This window comes from Simochromis diagramma, unplaced genomic scaffold, assembly GCF_900408965.1.
Source record: "Simochromis diagramma unplaced genomic scaffold, fSimDia1.1 OVJJ01000304.1, whole genome shotgun sequence".
Classification (NCBI taxonomy): Eukaryota; Metazoa; Chordata; class Actinopteri; order Cichliformes; family Cichlidae; genus Simochromis; species Simochromis diagramma.
The window spans coordinates 7124545-7138334 of NW_024387030.1; the positions used below are offsets into that span (position 1 = coordinate 7124545).

General features: G+C 39.9%; 1 protein-coding gene across 5 annotated transcripts in view; it reads left to right on the forward strand.

Moving 5' to 3' along the window:
* Window positions 1-13790, forward strand: part of dtnbb (dystrobrevin, beta b) — a 37652-nt gene extending 23862 nt beyond the window's left edge. For 3 of the 5 annotated variants that reach the window (XM_040041992.1, XM_040041991.1, XM_040041994.1), the window contains 9 exons: window positions 3669-3759; window positions 4753-4841; window positions 5298-5411; window positions 7080-7176; window positions 7504-7524; window positions 8728-8887; window positions 8996-9085; window positions 9269-9322; window positions 9719-13790. In XM_040041992.1, coding sequence (XP_039897926.1) covers window positions 3669-3759; window positions 4753-4841; window positions 5298-5411; window positions 7080-7176; window positions 7504-7524; window positions 8728-8887; window positions 8996-9085; window positions 9269-9322; window positions 9719-9744 — 742 coding nt within the window. In that variant the 3' untranslated portion in view covers window positions 9745-13790. The remainder of the gene's footprint in view (window positions 1-3668; window positions 3760-4752; window positions 4842-5297; window positions 5412-7079; window positions 7177-7503; window positions 7525-8727; window positions 8888-8995; window positions 9086-9268; window positions 9323-9718) is intronic. The other 2 variants (XM_040041993.1, XM_040041995.1) reach the window with 1 other exon arrangement.

Genomic DNA, 13790 nt, shown 5'->3' on the forward strand with positions numbered 1-13790 from the left:
GAAGACATTACGTTTTGCAGCATGGGCAGGCAGAAGGCGACACTCTCCTGAGATTTGCTTCATTGTGTGCATTGAAGAAGCCCGATAACCTTTGTCTTGACATTTTGCTCTGTGAGTCATGGCTGTATGGGAAGATGTCATGCACCGAAGATGCTGTTGCCTCGGAGGGGTCCTAACAACCACAAAGCTGCCATTTTTAGGGCAGGAATTGTGCACTGAGCCATTGTGACGCTTCTAAAATAGGTTGTGTTGTGAGTGGCAGTGAGGATATCAGTAGGCAGGTCAAAGTGGGTTCATATTATTGTATTTGATAATTACGCAGCACTAGCCTGCCTGCTTTTTTTTTTACTAAGGATGTACGAGTCAAAGATGTTACTGTTGAATAATGGAAAGCTCCTTGTGGCTCTGCTTCAGTTTGAAAGCCTCAAACTGAAAAGCAGCACCAGTGCAGTCCTTGTTTGTTGACTCTTTCAGATTTTTTACTGCAGGGAAACAAACAAAAGAAAAAACAGAAACAGAACTATAAGATGTCAGGGAAAAGAAAAAAACTGATGCTCTCTAAAAAAAAAAAAATAGTGCGTGTTGTGCTCCTAGCCTCCATCACAGTGTGCTCTCTGATACTGTCTGCTCTGCTGACAGGGCATCTGCTCTCTTCCACATCTCCCTCTCACACAGCAATATCTCAGCATAAGCAAGCAAACCAACAGCCCACAATTTAGAACTTATTAGCCGCATTATAGCAGCAAAAAACAAAATGCTGTCTCAGACTTAAAGGGCATTAACTCAGAGTCAACTCACTATTGACCAAACGTCAGTATGAAAGCACTATTGACAAAGCAGCTGTAGTTATATGTGATTGATGAACTGCTATTGCTTGCTTGACATTGAAGTTGAGAATAATTTTCATGAAGCAGGCTTACCTGGTGTATTTAGTGAGTAAATGAAACAGAACAGATAGAGTTAGGTCCATACACATTTGGATAAAGGCACAATTCTTGTACACCGTCGTTGTATTTTTTTAGTCAAGCATTTAATATTAGACTGAAGTGCAGATTTTCAGCTTTAATTCAAGGGTTTTAAAATGTATACAGAATAATGGGCAGCTTTTTACAGGCTTGAACGTAATCGGACAAACTAACCTGATTTTAAATAAAATCAATGGCTGTCTGAGTTCTCGAACCAGTGGGAATCACCAAATGCTTCATTTCCTCACATGGCATGGCCTACCAGGCCTTTGCTGAGTCTCTGTGCATTCAGATTTGTATTTATTAACTAAAAAAACATGTTCTGTTGGGTTGAGATCAGGTGACTGATTTGGTCAGTGAACAATATACCATTTGTTTAACCTGAGAAACTGTTAGGTTGCTTCTGCAGTTTGCTTTGGGCCATTATCTATCTACTATAAAACACTGTCCTATTAGGCTGAATCTGAGCCGTGTACACTTAAGAATTCATGCTGATACTTCTACCAGCACTTATATCATCAGTAAACACTGGCAGTTTCACTGGCAGCCATACGTGCCCATGCCATAGGGGTGCCTCCACCATGTTTGACAGATGATGGGATATGATTTGGACCCAGAGCTTTTTCTCTTCTTCTCTATACTCTTCTCTGCCCATCACATTCGTACAAATTGACCTTGGTTTCATCTGTCCAAAGAATTTTTTTTCAGAAGTGTGCAGGCTCTTTTAGACGTTTCCTCGCAAAGTGACCTTCTAGTTTTTGAGTGTAACCAGTGGTTTGCATCTTGTTGTGAGCCCCCTGTAATTATATGTGTGAAGGGTTCTCTTGATTATAGACTTCGACAATAATACACCTTCATCCCTGAGAGTGTTCTTGACGTAGGGTGTGAAATTTTCTTCTCTCTCTGATAGATTTTGATTTTTGTCTGATGATAGACTCCTTGAGTTGTAGCAGAATCTCTTTGGACCTGATATTGAGATTTCCAGCGAAAAGCGGCCAAATGTTCAACACTTGGGATTTAGGCGTTAGATCTTTTATCCACTTAGATCGTTGTAAATAACCAGGAAACAGGCCTCACCTAGCCACAAAACTGCTCGTCATCCAATTGTCCATTTAATTCTGAGTCTCTGAAAATGGCAAACTATGTATAAATGGCTGAATGTCCTAAACAGCTGATGCAAAACTTTTGAATTAAAGCTGAATGTCTTTATTTCAATGACATATTTAGTGTTTGGTTAAAATCCAATGTGATGGTGACCTAGGTAAAACTACAAACACTGCGTCATTGTTCACAAAAACATATTAACGTCACTCTATCGTACTTATAGTGGTTGGCAAATGACCTAATGTAATGTTTTGCTGTTTTTTATGAAAATGGATGAATTTACTCTAAATCATATATATTGATATTAGTGCTGTAAACACTTGATATCCAAAATCTGTCACTTAAAAGTCATTTAGTCTTTATTTATAGGAGCGTCAAAGAAACCAGAAATCTGAACTCTGAGCCTGCCCACGCTGAGCTGAAATAGGTAAACATGACAGACACAGTGGTGTCTGAGAAATTGTGTTTGAGTAAAAATGCTTACAACTAAAATAAGTATCTGGGAAAGATGCCAGTTTGGAGCGCTTAAAGGTAGTTCATGCATCTCTGTCTGAAACCTGGCTCAGGCCATCAGGTAGTGCCAAGAAACTCCCTGAAGAACAAAACACTGGAGCTGCTTCCAGCCTGAAGATTCAACCCAAACGGCTCCCTGACGTATGTTAATGCCTTACTTTAATTCTACAAGAAACCTCAGACTCTGCCTGTGCTTTGGCCTGAGGACGAGAAGGTAAATTATTTAGAAAGTGCCCCACTTAACGAGACATTTTCAGAGATCTGGCTCAAAACGAATGCTATGACATGTTGGTTGAGTGATTTCTCCTCTAGTGGACCAAGTTTAATCTCCTCCAGTCAGGTGATAGTATCTAAAAATATGTCAAATTGTACAGTGACTATTTAATGATGTAATCAGTGAAATTTTGGGAAAAAAACATTGAAAAAAATAGCTGAAATGATCTCAGTACACTAGCAGATTTATGTGTATAGATAAGATTCAAATACAAATGTTAATTAAGAGGCTGATTATCAGTCCTTTTGAGGCCGTGTGGTTGCTGATGCAGCGAGTTTGAAGCCAGATTGGGTTTAATGGTCTTAATCATCACTTACTCTCAGATAGCGCCCAACTCCATATCAGCTGTCCTTCACTCTTCACTGCAGACCGCCTGCCGAGAAAGAACAGCATATGTCCTGTCGTCTGTCCGCACCATATGCCACACCCATGGTCATTTAAAGTCTTGCGCCTTATTTGACATTTCCAGTCAGTGATGAAATGGCCAGAATGGGCATTGGCACAGTCACAAATGCATTTGGCATGCTGCATTCTCTCTTATCCATCACAGTTCATTGTTATGACCAATTACTGTACCTCAGACTGTCTATCAACACTGCAGTCAAAGCCAATTGTCCTTTGTAAGGTCGCCTTAATTATGAAGTTTTGTTTTCATGCAAATTATTTTATATAATCACTTGCGCCATGCAATTTTTTTTGTTCCTTTCTACTTACATAAGCGCTTTTGACATTTGAGTCACTGTTGCTGTCTATGCTTGTGTGCATGTGTGCACGCGTGCATGATTTGTCTTTCTATCTTTGACTTTGGGCAGTGTCTTGGAGAGTCCCAGCCGGCTAGATGAAGAGCACCGCCTCATCGCTCGATACGCTGCCCGCCTGGCAGCTGAGGCGGGCAACTCCACAGTGAGTATGAGACCCCATGGTGGGCATCAGTCACCCTACATTTCAGATTTGATGCTTTGAAGTTTTTGTCAGGTTTTCTTCATCAGCATAGGGAACTTAGATTTTGAAACTGAAATGTGAGCTTTTATTTTCCATGACTTGTATTTGTTTTAGAAAGATTTAATGAATTTTTACTTTTTGGCAGAGCGCTGTAGAGAAATAGGCACGTGGGGCAGTGAGCAGGGAAATGACTCAAGTTGAAGGTCAGCCAAGCTGGGAGTTGAACCTGGTACTTTGCTGTTCAGGGCATTAAAATCTCTAAGCAATGGGAAACGTAGCCCTTACGTTGATGACTTTTCTAGAAATACAGTGAAGTAAGGAGCACATGTCATCTGATTAAAAGTTCTAGTCCTTTCTATGCTGGTAACATGTTAACAGCAAAGTGTGGCTCAAATATGCAACAAATACTCCTCAAGCCAGATTCCTTATCACAAATACACCAACTGCTGGGTCTGTTTACTCTGCAGCCAAACAAAATCAGGTTCTCTTAATAAAAACTGCTTTCTGATTTTATGCTCCACTAGTCGTGAGCTGGAAGAGTACAACTCTCTCCTTCTTAACTCTTTCATATTCCATTGCTACCTTTTAGAAATTTAAACATAAACCTCTCCAAGAAATGGAAAAAAAAATGTTTTTAAGGCACATTTTGGTGAAGAAAAATGGTAACGAGGATGACACATACATGCTTCAAAATAAAAAGCACCCCCCTGGTTTCGCCAGCTGAACTCTTTTGTTGTGAAGCAGCAGCAGTAGATTTCTTTGTCACTGTTTGTTATACCTGGTATATGGAAGGGATAAAGCGACGCTGTGGTTCCTGTTTATGCTGAAACATAATAAGTCTCCAGCGGAGCATCATTACTGCTCGCTGTGGTCAGGCGCGATAGCTGTTTGTATTTAACTTTTGTTCTCCCCACCGTGTTTTTAATGCTGTTTTATGATAATTTTGTTTTTCAGCAACAATGTCCTCCAACAGATCTCAGTTTCAACTTTGATGCCAATAAGCAGCAGAGGCAGCTGATTGCAGAGCTGGAGAACAAAAACAGGTACAGCTTATCATGCGACCATCGTCATACATGTGTGACAGGTTTTGATTAGATTTTTTGGCTTGTTGGTGGTAAAGCAGTGATGCATGATTTTGTTGCACTCATTTGCTTTCTGTTACAGCCTTTAGTTGAGATGATGATCACGGTTGTTATATATGTGTGCTAAAAATATTACAACGGTGCACAGCGTGGCTAATCAAGCTGTTCCTTTGAAAGTTTCTCAGCCATCTGTAATATTAAAATGCTGCTTGCATGTGAATGCATCGGCAGTAAACCCATTATTAAATCTTTGTCCTTTGACTCATCTGAGTACAGTATGTAAACAATATGTGCTTTTCCTTTCACATTTTAAATCATTTCAAATGCAAGTTTTGCATTTAAGGTATTTTTAAACATGTGACAACACAGCATGAGTAATAAAGCTCACGTTTCGTCTCTGCTGTCTGCTATATTCAGAGAGATCCTGCAGGAAATCCAGAGGCTGCGTTTGGAGCATGAACAGGCCTCTCAGCCGACACCAGAAAAAGCCCAGCAGAACCCCACACTCCTGACCGAACTACGACTCCTCAGGTATCAACCTGCCGACACAATACATCACATATAACATCATCATTAAGGGGTCAAAAAGATAAAGAAATAAAAACAAACAAAACCTCAGGGCGGTTGTACCTTTTTGGACTGAACTCATTCTTTACGTAAAATTAATGTGTGCCTAATTAGGGAGCATTAGCTTCCACAACAGCATGGACATTTGTCTTGCTGGCAGGACACTGAGACCCTTGGGTTCAGTTGCTGGGAGAGAGTCACCCTGTGAGGACATGTTACAGCACTTTTTACCTTGAACGACTCCTTGATTGTGTCAACTGGCCTAAATAATGCATCAGAGGCAACATTGCAAGTCAACAGTTGTGCCAAAGGTTCAAATCACATCATCTTTTAATGTTTTATAGCTTAACTGTTTAGCTTCTAAATTAATCCTTAGTCATTCATCCATTTGTATCATGATTTTTTTTTTCAGTTTTACTCCCCACGTGGACTCTTTTTGGCATGTTAGTGTTGATAATATGTTCATAATATGGTAATTATGAGGTAATTTCTGTCTTATGTCACGTAACCACATTGTTTCTTACTAGTAAACAGGTTTTCATATATTAATACGCTCTCTTAGTATGTTTGCTTTAGGGCAGACATCATCAAATGGTAAATATTTAACAGCACAGTGTTCTGTGTGGAGCTGTATTTGGACTGAACAGATGTCCTATTGCATTTATACAGCCACAGGATGAAGAACAGATAACTGCTGCTTACAATCTGCAAATATTTGTACGTTTCTTATAGGACAACTTTAGCCATACAAATGATTGCTACTGTGCTTTAATTTTTTTTTTCAATATACAGTTACATAGTATGGACACCAGGGGGTGATAAAGAGCCAGAAGCAGAATTGAAAAGAGGCCACAAACAGTCACAGAGTCATGTTTTTATATATAAAAGAATTATTTTAGAGCATTTTTTGTGCATGTACTTTATGAAAAGCAGCAAATCAAAACTTTATCCTAAAACAGACCTCTGAACAACAAAGAGCTCATGAAGAATAAAAGGGAACACTGGGGCTTAATCATAGCAAGAACAGAAAAACACACTAGAGCCTTGTTATTTGGCATCCAGGAGTCTTTGTTTCCTGAATGCCAAAACGTGAAAGAACACATATTCTGATAGCATAGTGTTAGTGTCAGGGTGAGGGTTAATGGCTGGATTTGACCTTAATGGCTGTAGGTTGACACACTTGGTTTAAGGTGTGACATTGATGTCATTTTTTCAATATCGAGAAAACATATTACCTAATAATGCCGGTTATGGTGCACATACTTGATGCAAATGCCGTGGGACTCTATATATATTAGAAACTGCCTACTGGAGTGGCTCTAATTGATCCGGGGATTATTGGACCTAAAGGCAAGTCTGTCTCCCAGACGCAAAAATAATCCCCTCACTTAGCTGCTCTTCAGGAAGTGCATAAGTGTATGAAATAATTTGCTAATAGACTTTGATGAAGTCTCTGAAATAGACTTCATCTGAAATGCTTTCAGTTTCAGATGACACCGCCTTCTTTACAGAATATTTTCCAGGAATCTTTTGTTGTCTGTTTGGAGTTTAAAGCAAAGCACTGGTGTGAGATTATGCCTTACAAATAAAACAGGAATCCATAAATCTTTTGTTTTCCTCCTTCCTCGGCAGACACAGGAAGGATGAGCTGGAGAGGCGCATGTCAGCCTTGCAAGAGAGCAGACGGGAGTTGATGGTGCAGCTGGAGGGTCTCATGAGGCTGCTAAAGGTAAAACTTTCACCTGCTTGGAGAAGATTTATCTTCAAGTAGGGAAATATAATAACCCAGAACAGAACAGATATTAACTGTCCTAAATCTGCTGTTATTCTTTTATATTTCACAGGTTTTATCAATGATATTCTACCTTACATAATTAGGCTTTATTTGATGAATTGAAAATTTCCTTAAGTCTTCAAAACCAAGACTGCAGTAATCTTATGTAAACGTGCCATGTGGTGCATGCAGAAACCCCTTTCTTCTTCTTTTATTGCTTTAATTCTGTTGCTCTCACTCTCCTTGCTCTCTCACTCTCTGCTTACCTTTGCTGGCTGATAGGATGAGGAGCAGAAGCAGGCTGTAAGTTGCCCTTAATTCAGTTTGCAAGGCTCAATACCTGCTCTAGTCACATCACTTAGTCCACTGCTCCCCTCTCCACACAGATGTGATTGAAGGAAGCGTTTATAATAGGTTTTAAGACGACTGTTAAGAAAGATGATAGGATTCCACTACCTAACATGATTACACTGATCTAGTTGTCAAACTTGATTCTGCTCCACCACTTCCTTGTTAGCTTCATGCCAGTGCGGTAGAGGCACAATCTTTAAAATTTGTTTTCTAACCCAGGCGAGTTGAGAGAACTGTGTTTTTCTTGGTCCAAATGTCAGGGACCTGTTCCTTTCATTGGCGCTAACAAACTCACTTCTAATATGACTGCAGTCTGGCTGGCCATCTGCTGCCTGGCACGGAGCCATCAACCCAGGCCTGCAACAGTCCCAGAGACACACACTGATCCTTTCTCTATGAGATATAGCTCCCAACTCAGCACAAGCCCCACATGCCCACCTACGCATGGTTCTCATTAACCCTGTGAATGCAGTAAAGGTGCACTATAGACAGACAAGGTAAAGCCAATCAGTATAGCTTTACCACAAGTCTTTTGGGGGGGGGGGGGGGGGGGGGGGGGTTGTGGCTTTTAGCCAATATTTTGTTTGTTTGTTTGTTTGTTTGTTCTCCCAGTAAGGATTAAGTTCTTTTGGTCACATCTGTGTCAGGATTTATTTCATTAGAAGTCACCTTTAGAAGCAAAAAGGTTTCCTAAAGCTGCAATCTGTGATCCCAATAGAGCATCATCTATTTAAACTGGTTGTTCGAGAATTTGATTAGTTGATGTTAGGCTGATATTTAGGTTTCTTTGTTTTTTTATCTTCTTTCTGTAGAATCACTAAAGGTTAGCAAGCATAGATTCCATGTTTTTCGCTTATTATGCTTCTGGAAGAAGATGCCTGGTGACACTGGTCAGCTAGTGTCTTTGTACCTGCCAGGGTCAAACACATAAATATCAGAAATCAGTCCTGATGTTAATGTAGCCAGTCTCTTCTTTGAGCTTATCTGGTTGTATACCTCTCCAATTTCAACTTTGCTACTATTTTTAGAGTGCTCCCTGGAAGTTGTGCTCTACCCTCTTGCATGTGAACTTTCAGCATGTGGTTCCTACGTTTGGAGGTTAGGTAATGTGCTGATGATTACCGTAACTATCATAAATGGTTTTATCCATTGCAGTCACAGTCTGGAGGCTCCCCTCACTCTTCTCCCAGCCACGGTGCGGGCTGCTCAATGCCTATGCCCATACGTTCCACCTCAGCTGGGTCCACCCCAACTCACACACCACAGGACTGCCTGGCAGGTGTGGGAGGGGATGTGCTGGAGGCCTTTGCTCAGGGTGCGTCTGAAACCAGTAAAACAACGAGGATTTGAAGCAGATTGTACTTACGCAAAGTTACACTCCAAGACTGGTCATTTGATGTCTTCTCCGTTCTCTGTTCCTCAGGTGTGCCTAGAAATCTTCGGAATGATCTTTTAGTTGCTGCTGACTCAATCACAAACACCATGTCGTCACTGGTGAAAGAGCTTCACTCAGGTTAGTCTAGACAAAATAGGTTTTTAGCTTTTTTTTTCTTCCTCTTCGCCTTCAGTCCTTTTTTCTTATCTTAAAAAAGGCACTTGTGGCCTCTTTGCATTTTCTGCTATATTTTAGCCTTTTGTGCCCAAGTATTTACATAAGGAACTGCTGTCACTAAAATGTAGTTCTTGTTTTTTAAAGTGGACGATGCCGCAGAGGATGAGGAGACCAACATGAGGAATGGTGGAGACAGAGGTAAGTCTGGTAATAGTAATTATAACGATTGGCCAGGACCAAAATATGCAATATTTGGTTTCTTTTCTGTTGCAACATAAAATCAATCAAAATTTGACAGGATAATATAAAATTACTGCAGAAACAGCAGCTTTTGATGACAATGACTGTGTTGTTTCTTCATTTGTTGGATTTGAATGATTGGCTCCGACTAAATATTTGCATGGCACCTTTATCAGCCAAGAAAAATATACTTGTTTGGCTCTTCGAACTGGGCTCCTTCTGTCACACTTCATCCAAAAGCAGCGATGCACTGTGGCGTATTGCCACAATCTTTTTTTTCTTTTTTTAAAAAAAACAAACTAATTCATCTAGACTCTTCGGGCTGTCAACAAGCTCTTCTGTTTGTGTATCCAGGCACAGTGAGATTACAGAAGCACTGAGGGAAAGAGAACACCATCCCATCCTGTAAGGACATACAGTCATTAACTGGGAAGAATCAGCAACAATAACAACAAGAACCCCCCTGGCATTAGCACGTAGAGTAATGCATGCTGTAATCTAACAGGATTTCACTATGTGAAAAAAAAAAAAGTTTCTTCACACCTTGCTGGTAGCAAGATGTGTATAATTAGCAAGTATGTATGTTGTCCTGTAAACAAAAACTGCTGTAATTACCCAATGATTTCCCTCATGACTGCTAAGGAATGGCTTGCTGTGCTTTCTCTCCCAACTGTTCCACCGCAGCAGATCATCTGTATATAAGATTCTGTACACACATGACCTTGGGAATGCCCCGACATGAAGGCGACCTGCTGTCACCACATGTTCCCTGTCATTAGTTTTTGTATGATTAGCACTAGCATTTCTTTTTTTCTGTTTTGATATTTTTTGCATGACGTTGCACTCGTGTCTTGATAAAGGTACTGTACCACACTATGCCAGCTCTTTGTGGGTTTATGATGACAGCTGGAGTGTCAGAAGTGTCCTGCCTCAGAATTCATGCTGAGTGTGTTTACCTGCACATCTGTATTCTGCCACTCTAGTCTCCAATAGCAAAGACGCTCTATGCTCTGGTCACAGCCTGGAGAAAAGCTTCATATTAAGGAATATTTCATTTCCTTTCTCGTAGTGCTATGAAAGGATTAAGCTGGGACAAAATTAGATTAATCTAGTATAAAAGCCGGAGGAGGGTTAGCTGGTCTGTCAGAAGCCATTGGCCTGGCAATCAAAAATCACAAAAACTGTCTAAGAAATAGTTCAACGCAATTTTTTTCCTGGGAAATAGCTAACTTAGCTGGGAAAAATGAAATAAAATCACTAGATTTGGTTGTTTTTTCTATTTTTCTTTCAACGAATATTTAAAAGCAAGCAAAACCAAGTTAGCTGTTGAGCACCCGCTTCTAGCCAAGAATACTGGCTTAAGCCTGACTCACACAGGTCTAGAAACCAGTCAACGAGCCCCTGGTTGCTAGTTGAAACTAGTTGCACATAAGGTGATGCATCAAAAACCTTTATCTGGCTACCTGTAGTTTGCAATGGAGATGGTAATTTGTCTGCAAGCAACAGTGATGCTGTGAAAAGTGTGAGAAAAAAAAATATCAAAGTTTCCTTATCGTCTGCAACTAACACATTTCAAAAGGCACAACTTTTACTTTGACGGCATAAGTTCTCCATTTCTGGTTTCTGTTTTACTATAAACAGTTTCGCTACAGCTTGGTGAGTAGTTTGCAAATGTTTGCAGACAAGTCTTTCATGCAAACTGCTGGTGACCATGGCAACCTTTCAGCGACCACAGTGATTGCAAGGATTCCTATTGTCCTGCATTTACCTTCCAGACCAGAGTACACATCTGACACTGATTTTGATTTTCTCCTTTTGGCAAGAAAGCAAGCAGGTGCAGTTTCCACAAGGCTGAATTTTTCCTTTAATCGTTTAAAAAAATCTTGGAATGAATAAGGAATAGCATGGAACTTTTACCACTGTTGTTTCCAGAATATCAGGAGCATGTAAACACACTCGATGAGTCTATACTATTCTGCTGCTAATGTGCTCTCAGTGAGCAAACCCTTGCAAATAAAGAGGGCTGTGCGCTTACAAACCGAGGGGCTGCTCTATACACAATAATGAGCCAAGCCTTGTTTCCTCCCAGTGAAAACTGAACCACCTGAAGGGCATTGTACCGCTCAGCACAGCATGGTGCCTCCTTGCAAATGACACTGACTAGCTGGTAGCCTCAGTATTTATTGTTTAAAGCAGTGTTTCCCAACCACTGTGCCACGGCACATAGGTGTGCCGTAAGAAATGATCAGGTGTGCCGTTATCTGTTTCCACCTGATTAGTACTCAGTGACTGGCAGAACTATTACATTCTGTTCCACTAGAGGGCAGTATAACTGGCTGCTCTAATTAAATGGGTTGCCCTAGCATGAGTAGTGGTCAGAAGAAAGCAAAAAAGGTATACTGGGGACAAACCAAACCAATTCCGCTATGGCCGGTGCCGGGGAAAATGATCAATATGCTTTTTGTGACATTTTTGTTTGGTGGTGTGTCGTGTGATTTTTCTAATGGGAAATATGTGCCGTGGCTCCAAAAGGTTGAGAAACACTGGTTTAAAGTATAGAGAAGCACCTCAGGATGTTAAATAGTAATGAATTAGGCACTGACTTTTAGATTTGAGTTATAAAATTTGAGGATTTAAGGTTTTAGTGAGCAAGTAGATAATGTTTTAATAGCTTTATTTTGTTATTTCGAGAATATTGACAATGTGTATGTGCAATGAAGGTAGGTGCTCAGGGACTGCAGAGGTAATTTAGGTGAAATGTGATGGTAACATGAAGAAATCTTTTGCCACAAACTAAGATCAATGTTAATTGAAGATGGAGGATTTAACTGCAGAATAGTGCAGTTGTGGTCACTGGTTTTGTTGAAGTTTCCCAAAATAGTTTCACATTCTACCAAGTCAAGTTTGTTTTATTTATTGGATTCGAAGAAAAGGAGATTTCAGTGAAGCATGTTGTTGAATATAGTTTGTCTGTGTGTGAATTTGTACTTTTTGTGGAAAAGCAGAGTGATTCGCCTGTTAAGGAGGCAGCTGTTAACATGAAAGGAAGTTTATCCTACGTCACTAGTAGAGTGAGTCTCAGTTAATTTTACATTTTTGTCTAGCTCACTGTTTTGTCCTTCAGAGTAGCCTTTCATCTCATATGAAAACAGGCAACGTCGGGTTTTTAAGTAAATGCTTGATTGGTAAACGTTGGTGAGCAGTTTAAGAGGGATGTGTTCAGTCCCAGAAAGAAGCACAGGGTAAAGTCTGCCTCAGTTAAACTACAAAAAGTGTGATCTATTTATTTACATTTTTTTTTCTGCTTTGAGATTTGTAAATTAAGCCTGTGCTATAAGCTAAGTATAGGGTTTGAACAACCTGTTACACTGTGTCAAGAAAAACAACAAAAAGACACTCCTCTGTTATTGTTGTTCTTAATGTGACGTTTTTCATTAAGTTCTCTTTTCTGCTCTGCGTTATCATTACTGTTATTATGGTTTACAATATTAGTGGAGTATCGTTATTGTAATGATTTTGTTGGAATAAGGATTCACTTGTATAATTGCCCAAATATAATATATAGCAGGTGCCGTAAAGTACAATTCTGGGACCCCTGCTGTCAAAAAGTTCATCCGGCGTCAAAGGTCCCAAAATTACAAAACTGCACAGGTAAAAATTTAGCGAGTTCCTGTCTTCCCCGTCATTTCAACCATGCATTCCGGTGCAAAATTGAGCTTTCCGTTTGTTCTTTCAGTTCGTGCCTGTAGCTGTTCTGTAGAGTGCTGTACAAAGTAACCATTCAGCAAATACTATCAGCCTTTATGTCTGTTTTAGCTTTTGATTTTATTTATTTATTATGTTCTGGGGGAAACTTACTCATGCTCAGCCTTTACATTTGTGCCAAACTGTTTGCAGACATTGTGTGTCAAATTCCAGGTATATATCAAAGTATATCTGCATTAGTACGTTGTTGTTCATAGTTTATTCACAGAATGCCTGAAGATGTTCGTATTTAATGATTTCATCCGCTGGGGAAAAAAACCCCCCCCAAACAAAAACAAACTCATATTAAATATTTCAGAAAAAAAGATAATTTAAAAAACCACACACACATTCCAGATCTACTGATAGAGAGTCACTGATGTCATTTTAACCAACACAGAGGCAATACTGTATGTACATACCCTGTCAGACCAAACTCGGGGTAATACAATTATAACATAGCTGGTCACACAGAGGTGCATACATCGTGATCCTTTTAATGTTTGCAGAGAGACAATGTGTAACGAGGACAACCTCGGCGACAACGCTCCCCTGATGTTATTTATCTATGTATGTGTTCTGTATGGTTATGCTTCTGGTACCCATTGTTTCTCATGTTGATTTTACAAAACAGAGTTTTATGTCACAAAGCCACTGTCTTTTGTAAATAAATCAAATGTGA